General features: G+C 43.2%; 1 protein-coding gene across 1 annotated transcript in view; it reads right to left on the reverse strand.

Annotated features, from left to right (window-relative positions):
- Positions 1-13,693, reverse strand: part of LOC117507191 (histone deacetylase 7-like) — a 230,076-nt gene that overhangs the window by 45,671 nt on the left and 170,712 nt on the right. Inside the window, 1 exon segment of the mRNA XM_034167004.1 lies at positions 9,795-9,892. Coding sequence (XP_034022895.1) covers positions 9,795-9,892 — 98 coding nt within the window.

Here is a 13,693-nt window from a genome sequence, read left to right on the forward strand (position 1 = left end):
CGTATTGGGGTGGAGACAGTTTTGTGGGTGATTTAAGGTGCCCTGACACGAGCATGTTTTTGATTCACTCAACAGCACGACCTGTGTCGTGAAGATCCCACCTGCTGTGTTCACAGCTGGACGCTGTTCTTTGTTCTACCGGCTGCCACGCGCTCTGCGCCGGACGCTGCGTATATAAAATAATTATTTCGTGGTGGATTTACCATTTTTTTCTGCAAACTGGCTGTTGAAAACGGCTCTAATCACTTCCTGAATCACAGAACAGGCTGCAGCCAGAGCAGTTCGCACGCGCACGTGCCTAACAACCTGCAGAAAGCATTTTGAGCCCTCTGAAAAGATAATAAGCAAAGTGCGCAACGCATCTGCGCTTGCGTGGGTCAAACGGGGGCAAAAATCCCAACTACCAAACTCACACTGCTCCCATTGAATTTCTTATACAGTAGCATTAGCGGACTGTAAAAGTTAAGGCTTACAGGGATTGTTTCAAAGGCTTTAAGCCTTAAGCGACGCATACAATGACAGGTGCGCATTGTGCGGTTTTCAAATGCTCGAACGGAATTTATAGGATTCAAAGCTGGCTGAAAAAACACGATTGCAAAGCTCCGCCGAGTCCACACAAAGACAGAAAGAAGAAGAAATGTGGTTGTAAATCTCCGTTCATTCTACACAATTTCCCCACAGAAAAGAAAGATCCAGACGGACGTAAAAGATGGACTAAAACTGTAAGTTTCTTGCACACATTTATTTTGTCAATATCCTGAAACTATGCCAAATTATAATGTGGCTGAGACGCGTTTTCGTGCATCGGCTTATGACTGTAATGTTGCACCATGAATGACGTGGCGCGTAATATTATAAAATTGACATGTTCCATAAACAAACTGCATGCATGCACATATCACTGTATGTCTATCATCTTATCAAAACAAACGTGACACCAAAGAGGTTATCAGAATCAGAATCAGAAGAAGTTTATTGCCATTGCCAATGAACAGGATTCACAGACTAGGAATTTGCTTCGATATAATGGTGCATAACAGAGAGCAATATAAAATGCTAAGATAAAATATACAATATGTGCCAAAATAAGACAAATATAAGATAAAAAAAATGACATATGAAATATGAAAGGCTGTGTGCAACAGAAAAACAGAAAGAAAGAGAAACAGAAGAAAACAGTGCAGTGGGAGGAGTGCAATTAAAACCAAAGTACATTGACTAAAGTGACCCGTGATAAAATGATAAAGTGACAGAGTTAAGGTTAAGGTGACTGAGTTATGAGGAGTTCATGAGTCTAACGGCAGAGGGGAAGAAACTGTTCTTATGGCGGGAGGTTCTGGTCCGGATGGACTGTAGCCTCCTGCCCGAGGGGAGTGGTTTGAATAGACTGTGTGCAGGGTGAGAAGGGTCAGCTGTGATCTGACCTGCTCGGCCCAGAGTCCTGGAGACGTGCAGGTCGTGGAGAGATGGAAGGCTACAGCCGATCACCTTCTCAGCAAAGGCCACGATGTGCTGCAGTCTGTGTCTGTCCCTGGATGTGGCCCCGGCGTACCACACCGTGATGGAGGAGCAGAGGATGGACTCGATGATGGCCGTGTAGAACTGCACCATCAGCTGGGCAAAAAGCTTGGCCTTCTTCAGCTGCCGCAGGAAGTACATCCTCTGCTGGGCCTTCTTGATGAGGGAGGTGATGGTTGACTCCCACTTGAGGTCCTGGGTGATGGTGGTGCCAAGGAAGCAGTGACAGTCCACAGTGGTGATGGGGCTGTTGGTGAGGGCGAGGGAGGGCGGGGGGGCTGTGGCTTTCCTGAAGTCCACGATCATCTCCATTGTTTTCTGGGCGTTGAGCTCCAAGTTGTTACTGCTACACCAGGTCACCAGCCGGTCCACCTCCCTCCTGTAGGCAGACTCATCCCCATCCGAAATGAGTCCGATGAGGGTCGTGTCGTCCGCAAACTTGATGAGCTTTACGGAGTTGTGGCTGGAGGTGCAGCAGTTAGTGTACAGGGAGAAGAGCAGAGGGGAAAGGACACAGCCCTGTGGAGATCCTGTGCTGAGAGCCCGAGTGTTCGAGACATTCTTTCCCAGCCTCACACGCTGACTCCGGTCCGTCAGGAAGTCTGTGATCCACCTGCAGGTGGAGTCGGGCACGTGGAGCAGAGAAAGCTTGTCCTGGAGCAAAGCTGGAAGGATGGTGTTGAATGTAGAGCTGAAGTCCACAAACAGGATCCTAGCGGATGTTCCTGGGGAGTCCAGGTGCTGCAGGATGGAGTGCAGGGCCAGGTTTATGGCGTCGTCTACAGACCTGTTGGCTCTGTAGGCAAACTGTAGGGGGTCCAGGAGGGGGTCGGTGATGGACTTCAGGTGGGATAAAACCAGGAGTTCGAAGGTCTTCATGACTACAGACGTGAGAGCCACAGGCCTGTAGTCATTAAGTCCAGTGATGCGTGGTTTCTTGGGGACTGGAACTACACTCAACAAAAATATAAACGCAACACTTTTGGTTTTGCTCCCATTTTGTATGAGATGAACTCAAAGATCTAAACCTTTTTCCACATACACAATATCACCATTTCCCTCAAATATTGTTCACAAACCAGTCTAAATCTGTGATAGTGAGCACTTCTCCTTTGCTGAGATAATCCATCCCACCTCACAGGTGTGCCATACCAAGATGCTGATTAGACACCATGATTAGTGCACAGGTGTGCCTTAGACTGCCCACAATAAAAGGCCACTCTGAAAGGTGCAGTTTTATCACACAGCACAATGCCACAGATGTCACAAGATTTGAGGGAGCATGCAATTGGCATGCTGACAGCAGGAATGTCAACCAGAGCTGTTGCTCGCGTATTGAATGTTCATTTCTCTACCATAAGCCGTCTCCAAAGGCGTTTCAGAGAATTTGGCAGTACATCCAACCAGCCTCACAACCGCAGACCACGTGTAACCACACCAGCCCAGGACCTCCACATCCAGCATGTTCACCTCCAAGATCATCTGAGACCAGCCACTCGGGCAGCTGCTGGAACAATCGGTTTGCATAACCAAAGAATTTCTGCACAAACTGTCAGAAACCGTCTCAGGGAAGCTCATCTGCATGCTCATCGTCCTTATCGGGGTCTCGACCTGACTCCAGTTCGTCGTCGTAACCGACTTGAGTGGGCAAATGCTCACATTCGCTGGTGTTTGGCACGTTGGAGAGGTGTTCTCTTAACAGATGATGCGAAGGAGATGTGTTGCACTGCATGAGGCAAATGGTGGTCACACCAGATACTGACTGGTATCCCCCCCCCAATAAAACAAAACTGCACCTTTCAGAGTGGCCTTTTATTGTGGGCAGTCTAAGGCACACCTGTGCACTAATCATGGTGTCTAATCAGCATCTTGGTATGGCACACCTGTGAGGTGGGATGGATTATCTCAGCAAAGGAGAAGTGCTCACTATCACAGATTTAGACTGGTTTGTGAACAATATTTGAGGGAAATGGTGATAGTGTGTATGTGGGAAAAGTTTTAGATCTTTGAGTTCATCTCATACAAAATGGGAGCAAAACCAAAAGTGTTGCGTTTATATTTTTGTTGAGTATATAATGGAGGACTTAAAGCAGACTGGAACATGGCATGACTCCAGGGAGGTGTTGAAGATCCCCGTGAAGACTGGGGCCAGCTCATCAGCACAGTGTCTCAGTTATATGTGAGACTCACCGTCATTGTAGTCATTATGAAGCCAGCGGAGTAGCGATTTCTCATCCCTGCTTAGCAAATATTCTGCAATATCCACAGTTTCAGTCTCTGGACTTCGTCTAACCATCCATCAGTTGCCTTCAAGGGGTCAGAAATTTGTTTGTCTCCAACTATCAACAAACACTGGTCATTTTCGACAGCAGCGCTCTCTTCCTCCTTTGCCGGCACTAACGGTAGTTTCTGTACAGATGCAGCACACGCAAGCACAACCAGCTCTTCTTTCCATTTCTGTCCACTGCCGTACGTAGTCCTGGTTGTAACAGGCAATCTGCGGAGCTGACAAAAATGCTTTAAATCGTCAACTTTCCAGCGGTTGAAATGATCCAAATCACAGCACTCCTCGCTGCTTTCCACCGTCATAGCTTGTGGATTGGTAGTCGAAAAATTTAGCCTACCCATAATGCACCGGGCGGCCCGAGATGTGCACTTCGCTTATTATTTGACTTGTTTACATTATGGCTTGATATAACAGTTGCATGTTTTTTATCCTTCTTGTCTGCAGCTGTTAAAGTATTTATTTTTATGTTTATAACAGATTTAACTTCTTGTTATAATCCTTCAGACGAGCTGCGCTCTGATGCGATCTGCTGACGTCACCACTCGCTCTATTCACTTCTTGTTTACTCCACTTGATGAGCTGCATGTCGTATTGGAGATTACATCGCACCACATAGCATGGCATTTGTGCGTGAAAGATTTTTTTGAACATTCCTGTTTGCACCAGTTAAAGACGAGTTTACTCTCCAGCATGACACAGGTCATGATGTGTGGTGAATCAAAAACATGCTCGTGTCAGGACACCTTGACCTATGTGCCCTGTTCAAACTGGGGTTGGCAGTCCAGGTTGGGCCAGATTCAATCCGGACTGTTGTTTAGGCAGGTAGCATAAATCTATGTGATGTTTCAGAAAGGAATTCATTTATATCCTCAAGAATTTTTACTTTTTAAGCTCAAATGTGCTAAGCATCAACCTGCAGTCTGTCACTGCAGATGACATAAATTCTGCTGTAATGACTGCTGTAACGGTTTTCTCCTGCACATGACGTTCGAACAAGTGCGTGTGTGTGTGCTGTTAAAGCGCCACAGAGAAAAAAGGTTGTTTGCTTTACTGAGTGCTTTACTGGAGAAGACATTGTGGGCTGAGGTGGGTTGAGCCAAATCAAAAACAATCCATCTAAAATCCGATTTGCGCTGTTCAGATTCAGAAAAAAAACTAGCTGACCTAGCCTGATTGCAAATCTCAGTTTTAACAGGGTCTAAGAATAAGTGTGTAATTGATAGCTTCCAGTAATGTGATTTAGACGGCAGTATACAAATGCAGTTTCTGTGTATGTTAAATGGCCCGTAAGCACAAAATGAAATTAAATCAGCCACTTGTAGGCATGCGCCTCGGGTTTCATTAAGCACAAACTCTGCCATACAACGTGTTCACATGCTGGCAATAAAAAAAGAAAAACAAAACAACCCAAAACAACAGTAATCTCCTATTTCACACATTTAATTATTGCTCCATCATCCACAGTGTTGAAGCAAAATGATAAATAATTATGCTATGTTCTGCCAGGGGACCACACACAGACAGACAACTGTGCTCACATACCTGTTACCTGTGCACTTTACACACACAGAACTCATTACATCAGCCGTGTTCATTGCACAGACTCATGAGACAGACCGTTGTGCACACAAACAGCTGTGACCACAGTTCTCTATATTCCACCAGCACAATGCAGCATAATAATTCACCATTAAAAAAAATACTGTGAATGGAGCACTAACTAAATGTCTGAATTAGGAGATTGTTTTTTGTTTGTTTGTTTGTTGTAATAGCCAGCACATGCATCCTTAGCGCATACAGCCATGAAGTTCCACATAGACCCCAATATGCAAGTCTGTGTGTGGTCCACCTTCTTCTCTACAAGAGTCAAGACAGAAGTCAGACCACCAGAGCAAGAATCTTAGCTGAGGAAGCTTCTGCGATTTGAAGCGAAACGTCCTCGCGTCAAGCAACCCAGTCCAGTCGAAGATTCAAGCTTCTCTACTATGGAAACCACCTGGACAACTGAGAGCCTACACAGAAATTTACCAATAATAATTAAAAAAATAATCTCTATACAAGGAGGCGGTAGCATCTCGGCTGCTGCAACAGCAGCCTATCAAGGGCAATAAGTTCTCGCCAAGGTTTCAAACTCGCAAAATACAGATGCTATTTACAACCGGTAAATTTCCATTTGACCTTGATAGATTGTGTTGCGTGTGCAAACCTCACCTATTTGCATGTTCCCTCCCAGAATTTTGCGCACTCGGGTGGACAAATCCCTAATTGCATATGCATGAATGCAAATGTGCTAAATGATCAATACACACAGTTTTGCGCATTTCACAGACGCTATCCTTGTTGCGCATGATTACTAAAGGTGCCCTGACACTTGCACGACTTTGATCCATGTACTTGCATGCACTCTGTTGTGCACGAGAATAAACTAATTGTAAACCGTTGTAAACTGTGTGTGGCTTTGTGCAAGTGTGCAAAGAAAATTTTGAAATGTTCAAAATCTCCATCACTCATTAATTACATGAACTTCACGCAAACAATTAAAAAACACTGAGTGTCTGAGTGACTGCGACAGTGCACCGCATCACAGTGCAGCTCCTCTGAATGATTATAAGATGTTAAATCTCTCATAAACATACTTTTACAGCTGCTCAGCCATTATAATATAGCCATTATAATATAATATAATAAGCCATTATAATATAAACATGAAAAATAATTACCTTTTTTAGATGATTCCAAAAGCATTCTCCACCTCATTCAGCACACGAGAGAGAGAGAGAGAGAGAGAGAGAGAGAGAGAGAGAGAGAGAGAGAGAGAGAGAGAGAGAGAGAGAATAGCGGCAGCTGGAGTGGTCCTCTGTGATTCCAGAAGCGATTAAAGACATTTTCAACAGCCAACTCTGAGAAAAAAATGATCAATCCACTACGAGATAATTATTTTATCTATGCAGCGTCTAGAGCAGAAAGTGCAGCGTCCAGTAGAACAAAGCACAGCATCCAGCTGCGAACACAGTGGGTGGGATGGTCATGACGAAGTGTGTGCAAGTGCGCAGATCAAAGTCGTGCAAGTGTCAGGGCACCTTAATTCAGTATGCAGGTGTATTTGCAAGTGCAGTGGTGCTTGTGCACATTTTACTACATGCAGCCCTTTTGTAAATTAGGCCCTTAAGGCTTAGACAGTAATTCATTGTGTATTAAATGTAATTCATACAGCATGATGTGCACTAGTTAATACAAATACAGGCAGCAGCATGCACTGAATATGTGTCCACACCAAACTGACTGCAAAATGTGTGCAACTTACAGAAATCTGCTTTAGACAATCTGAATATTTTAACTGAACTATACATGTTGCTAAACATGTAGACAAAGATGATGATAGCATGTGACACAGGACTTTATGTATTAAACCACAGACACACAGAATATGGATACCAGGTACGGTTCTTCAGGCTGCCACACAATACAGTACAATACTACAGTGTGGTAAACTGAGGAAGTTTCATGCATGAAAAAAACTGCTATTTCACGAACTGGATGAAAAATATCAAAGCCAGACGCCTGCAGGAAAGGACTGGTTGTTCCTTAATTAGCATACAGAGCTCCAGTAAACACTGGACTTAGTGTTTCCGAACTGGGCCGGTCTATGGCTTTTAGCGGTATGGGTTAGACCATTAGCATCTTTGCTTTGACGAGGGGGCCCACCCACTGTGTGTGCTGCATACAGCACTATGTAGAGCTCACATACTGTTTAATCATCTGGTGGTAAGCCAGCATTGCTGACAGAAACACTCAAACTTCATTACAGTGCTGAGTAGACCCATTCAAAAGAAACAGTCTGAGTGAAGCTGAAAAGTGTGTGCAGTGAGCGCAAAGGTGGATATGAACACCATAACAGTCCACGTCTCTGTTGTTAGACCAGTGGTTCCCAAAGTTTATTTGCAGGCAAGGTTCCCTTTGGTAGATAAGAATATTTTCTAGTTCATACACATACATATACCGGTCATTTGCTTCCAAATGCCACAAGAATTTATTTGTTAAACATTACAATATTTACAAAACTGGAACTTACTGAGCAAAACAAAATAAAGTGTCAAAATACTGTTACAGTGGAATTATTAAAAGTGGTATGTATCGTGTACATACAAAAAAAAAATCCTCACAAACTTGTCGATGTTATGGCCTCATCAGTGTTGACAGATACAGCTGAATGGTTTCCAGCCAAAATGCACAGAAAACAATTTAACTCTAAAAATGTAGGTTTATACAAGCTGCAGTCAAAAAGTATTCAACCTTATTTTATCCCATGGCAAAAATAAAGCATGTGAGTTGTCGTTTGGTGGGGGAGGTGTCTGGACCATTCTTGCACATACTTTAATTTTTTTCCCCATTGCAGAGCACATCAGTCACTCACAGTCAGCCTTAGAGTGAACATCTGTGCTGAGCACCCATTGGATTCTTATTTTCTAGCATAACGGAACGACTTGAGCAAAAGTATTGCATCAAATTTTACCAAAAGCTTGGTGATACCCAAGAGGAAACCATTCACAACAATCAGCAGACTTTTGGTGATGATGCCATGAGTATAATGTAAATGAAAGAATGGTTAAAAAAATGAAAGAACCGCTTATAAATGGGTGTGCATCAGTGGATAGTGAAGCATGTTCCGGAAGGCCATCCACAAGCCGAAATGACCAAGTGATTAAAAGAATACAGCCTCTGGCCATAGATGACCATCGTGTCACCATTCAAGAACTTGTGGATAAAGTGGGGATAAGCACAGGTTTGATACATTCCATCTTGATGGAGGATTTGGGCACATAGACAGCGTCAGCAAAATCTGAAATTATTGCCTGTTCCCGAAGTTCAGGACTCAATTTGAGTCGCGAGAAGATATCATGCCGAGATGGACACGATTTCAAAAGAGGCCTTCCAGAAATGTTTCTAACAATGACAGAACCACTGAGAGAAGTGTGTGCAGTCCCAAGGAGACTACTTTGAAGGGAATTAGGATTTCAGACCCCAGTTGATTAACTGTATACTGTGCTAAATACTTTTTGAATGCACCTCGTATACACACACACACACACACACACACACACACATATATATTAATATTTTAATTGTCTCAGTTACTCTGCATATCATCAAATGCAATGCAGCTGAAACACAATGCTGCAGCGATAAAAACTACCTCCTTCATTTGCCTTTCTACACCTCCTTGCAATACCTCTGCACTACAAATAATGTCGATAATACTATTCAGACAAAGCCATGTGAAGACTTGATTTTTAGTCATCCTTTGTTATTGTGTACATCTGACATCACTTCAACTCAGCACATCAATTTGTGAAAGCATGAAACCCAGTTAAGATACTGTGCAGGTAATCCAGCTCAGCGAATAAAGTGTTCTGTTCAGTTTTACTGAAAATCGTGTTCTCACTGTTCAGTAATTCAGATAAAAGAACACACTGTTTTAAAAGCTCCTCCAGGTTTTGCATTGCTGTGCAAAATTGGAGTATGGGCTTCAAAATAGCACTGCATTCACATTTCATGAACTTCAGCTGCCATCAAGTAATAGTGATAGTAATTATGAGGATGTTATTCAACTGGTTAGTCACATACTGGAATTTACATGTACCACCTTAAAAAAATAAACAGAAAAATCTCTGTTATTGTTAATCTGATAAATAAAATACCAATTTGTATACAACGATGAATTTCACTGTATGAAGCCATTTTCATGTCTCTGCACATTGATGTTCAAAGTTAATTGATAAACTGAAAAAAAATAACTACTACTACAACTGCAACAAAAACCCTAAATCATTAATATGACATTTACGTTATGCAGAAGAAACATGCCTCATTAATTCTCCATTTTTAACTGTTGACAACTACAAAGTACAAGTACAGAGTATGTCTATGAGGTCATGGTATGAAATGCACCCAACCCCCCCACCCACCCATTTTATTTATTTATTTTTACCTGAATGCAGATAGGTACTCAGCATCACCCATGGGAGGATTCAAGCCACCCGTCCATGCTACGTTCACGTTGAAGCCCTCACCTGCACCTGCACCCACCTGGGGGGACAGAGAAAGGCAAAGACAGCCCCAGTGAAAGTTAAATAATGTAACTTGCTCCAGTGAAAGTTTGAAATTACTTAACATCTGGGATTTAAAAAAAACAAAAAAAACAAATCAGCACCTCCATTGCAAAACCATCATTGCAGCAACTGGGAAAAAAATGTAATTCTTTTAGGCAACAGAAGGGAGTGTTTATGATTCCAAAATGAAGATGGATGGCTATTAATTGAACACCCCTGTTTCCCCAGTTTGATTTTTATTTTGTAAAACTGCATTATAAATCTCTCCAAGCTACAACAGCACGAGCCCATTCAGGAATCCGAATCATATGTCAACTGCTGCAGCTAACAATATGTGTGTAAAAGATACAATTTATATACTTGCACATGAATCTACATATATGCATGAATAATAAATGACTTTGGAATTTTGTCCCACATGCTGTAGGACTGTACTACTTTTGTAACAGTCTACACTTAACTGATATATACTTGATATACAATGTTTACCAGTACATTCTTCAACATCCTGGATATGATCCTAATACACTTTTGTTATCACTAAAATACCAGGCAGACCTTGATCTTGGGGTCCTCCTCTCTGTTTGAACTGAGACCCAGGTCTCTGAAAGAAGGTCTAAGCAGGATTCCTGTCTCCCCTTTGTAGTCCTCCTAGCAGCCATTTAGCTGCTTTCCAAGCCCTTCACCATCATTCAAAATGTCAGAATGAGGCGAGAATGAGGCATTGATTGACACACTTTTGGCGTGGTAATTTCCATTGCGTGTGTACGTGTGCGTGTGTGTGTATGGGTGTGAGAGGATGTTTGAAAGAGAAAGAATGCTGATCAGCATCGCACAACGTCTGTCTCCAGTCTTCTCTCAGTGGACGGGATGTTCACAGGGCAAACGAAAAACACATGAGGCCTTCTGTCCTCTGCCAACTGGTAATGTAACCGTATGTATGCGCACATGCACGCACGCGCACACACACACACACACACACAAACAAATCCTGCTCTTGATCCAAGTCTCTTGCACTCCTCTTGCTCTCTTTCATGTTTCAAAGGCTGCTGGACTAGATTAGGCCATCACTGGTTTTGTGTGGTACTCTGCACTTTGTGTTATGCCGGTGACATCACACCCCTACCCCATGGCGTGTTATATACCTACACGGGGGACAGTGAGACTCCAGAGGTTTACCACACAGCTCAACAGGCGCTGAGGACCACTTAAGGCAAAGCCACATCCAAGACAACACAGCGTTTTATGTACCGTTCTTCATTCAAGGGCTTACGGAAAAACATAGATTTTTTAAATCCTCATTACTGTGTGTGCGTGTGTATGTATTTGTGTGTGTGTGTGTGTGTGTGAATGGTTGGGGAGTGGAGGAGAATAAGATGAAGGAATGTGAATGTGGTTAAATGGATGGTGACTGCTGCCATGGGCTTGGGTCAATTCATCTGACTGCAGATAGTGATCATACTCGGTTTCTGGTAAGACCACAGGCATAATTCATAGACATCGTAATAGCCTGTATGCAAACAGGGAGATGCAATTCAAATCTACACATCCTGTTGTGAAGTTCTGACATGTAAACTTCCGAAGATAAATTGAACTTGATAAACAAACCTGAGGTCTCCTTGTCCTCTAATCACAGTGGGCACATTGCGATACATAGGTAATGTCTCATTAATATTGTTTAACATTAAGACATTTTAATCTTGTGCCCCTGTACACTACAACTGTATATACACTCTCATTTTTCAAGTATGGAATACAGACTGTGTTCTGGAAGATTCTAAAACTAATGTATCATTAGAAAAAAGTGTTTAACTGTAGGGTCCTCCTGGATTTACTGCTGTAATATTTCTCCTGCTTTGTCAAGTAAATGCTAAATGAAATACTCTTAATCTCCTTAATGTGATGCTGGAGTGATATAATTACCAAATACTACTGCCAACATGAATGCTTAATGTTAAATACACATATGGAAATGCATGGAGCCTTCTGTCTGCACTTGTACATTTCTTTCGTATTTGTGTCCATTTTCTGAAAGCTTACAAATGCGGAATAAATGGGACAGCACAACTGCAAATCATGGGAGCAGAGTAGCCAAAGTTCATGTGAGGCACAACGTAAAGGGCCTCGTCACACTTAGCAAGAATGAGCAGGAATCAAGCTGAATCAACTGGAATGGGAAAAAAAGCCCAACACTGAGATGCAGTCGTAAGGGACAGATATTCTGAATGACGATCAAATACTTAGAATGTGGGCGGAAGCCACCTCAACTGAGTCTTGCACAGCCTGTGTGCATGCCCACAAATGCAGTCCAAATGTAGTTTGAACACAGTACGAATACTTAGACTGATGCTATATTGCAGTAAGAATAAGAAGAATGCACATCGACTGCCGCATGGGTGAGGTTTGAGTGGCACCCGAGGTCTGGGTGGAAAGCAAGAAAGGGAAGGGCCATGGCAGAGCGAGCACTGTGGTCCGCTATCTTTTGAAGACCTGCCGTGTCACCCTGCTGGATTTTGAATGACATCCAACCTGATGACATGTAACCCAGGGTACACTAACGATTGCATCGCTGTAGTGCATGTATACGCGTGTGGTCAGATCATTACTGTCATCAGATAACTGACGTGCACACTCGTTATTACCGGTGTGGCAGTTATAGCCAACAGCCTGCGATACATCACAGAAAAAAACGTATGCAGGAGACCCTGGATTACATGTATCGGGCTATATATTGAATATCATATGTAAAATTGAAAGGCAGGTATGGATATTAAAGCATTACACAGCAGACGCCCGCCCTGTCCCTCGCTCGTGCCCGCTCTCTCTTTCCCACTGTCGTGCACCACCCCTCCCTTCCCCTCATGCCCTTCCTCTCTCCAGGACCTTTGCTCCATAAAGTGATCACAGCATGGTTCACGTGTGTGTCCTGGCAATTACCTAATGCTACACATAACGGACCCTCTGAACCTTGTGAACGGATGTTACGTGCCCTGATGCGCAGCGGGTCATCCCACTGTCAGCATGGATGCTGCGCTTTGCACCACTGGACGCAGCGTCATAAGGAATATTTATGTCGTAGTGGACGGCGCATTAGCACTCAGTACTTGGCTGTTGTCTCCATCTGATGTCGCTCTCAGGATCACATGGATTATATCACAGGCTGCAGCCTAGCTCCGCACCAAGAGGTGGGAGCCGAATCTGGAGTGGTTCCAAAGGTGATTATTCTTTCTATTCATATTCTATTCATACATATTCATACATTCATATTCATATTCATTCACACATATAATACAGTTGTAATGCCAATTCCTTCACATGAGTTACATGTTGTAACTGTAATATGATGTGTATTATAGCTGTGACAGGCTGTTCAGATGTGCACGCTGCCCCGAGGCTATGTGACGCACTGACTTGCAGCACGTCTGAACGGGGTGCTACAGACATAATAACTTAATATTACAGATATATCTTCTAACTCATAAGATGGACCGACAATGTATCTGTCATATGATGCATATTACAGCTGTGGCACCCCATTCAAGTGTGCTATGCTGCACTGAACCAGGCCACTGAAACACACTGACTCGCTGTGGCGCGGGGAAGCACATCTGCACATGGTCTTACAGCTATGATGACCATAATATTACAGATACATTATCTAACCCATGAGAGGACTGAAAATATATCTGTGATAATATGATTATTATGGATGTAACACCCCGTGCAGATGTACGTGCTGCCCGGCGGCTCTGAGATACACTGACTCAGAGCGACAGAC

Source organism: Thalassophryne amazonica, chromosome 3 (genome assembly GCF_902500255.1).
Source record: "Thalassophryne amazonica chromosome 3, fThaAma1.1, whole genome shotgun sequence".
NCBI lineage: Eukaryota > Metazoa > Chordata > Actinopteri > Batrachoidiformes > Batrachoididae > Thalassophryne > Thalassophryne amazonica.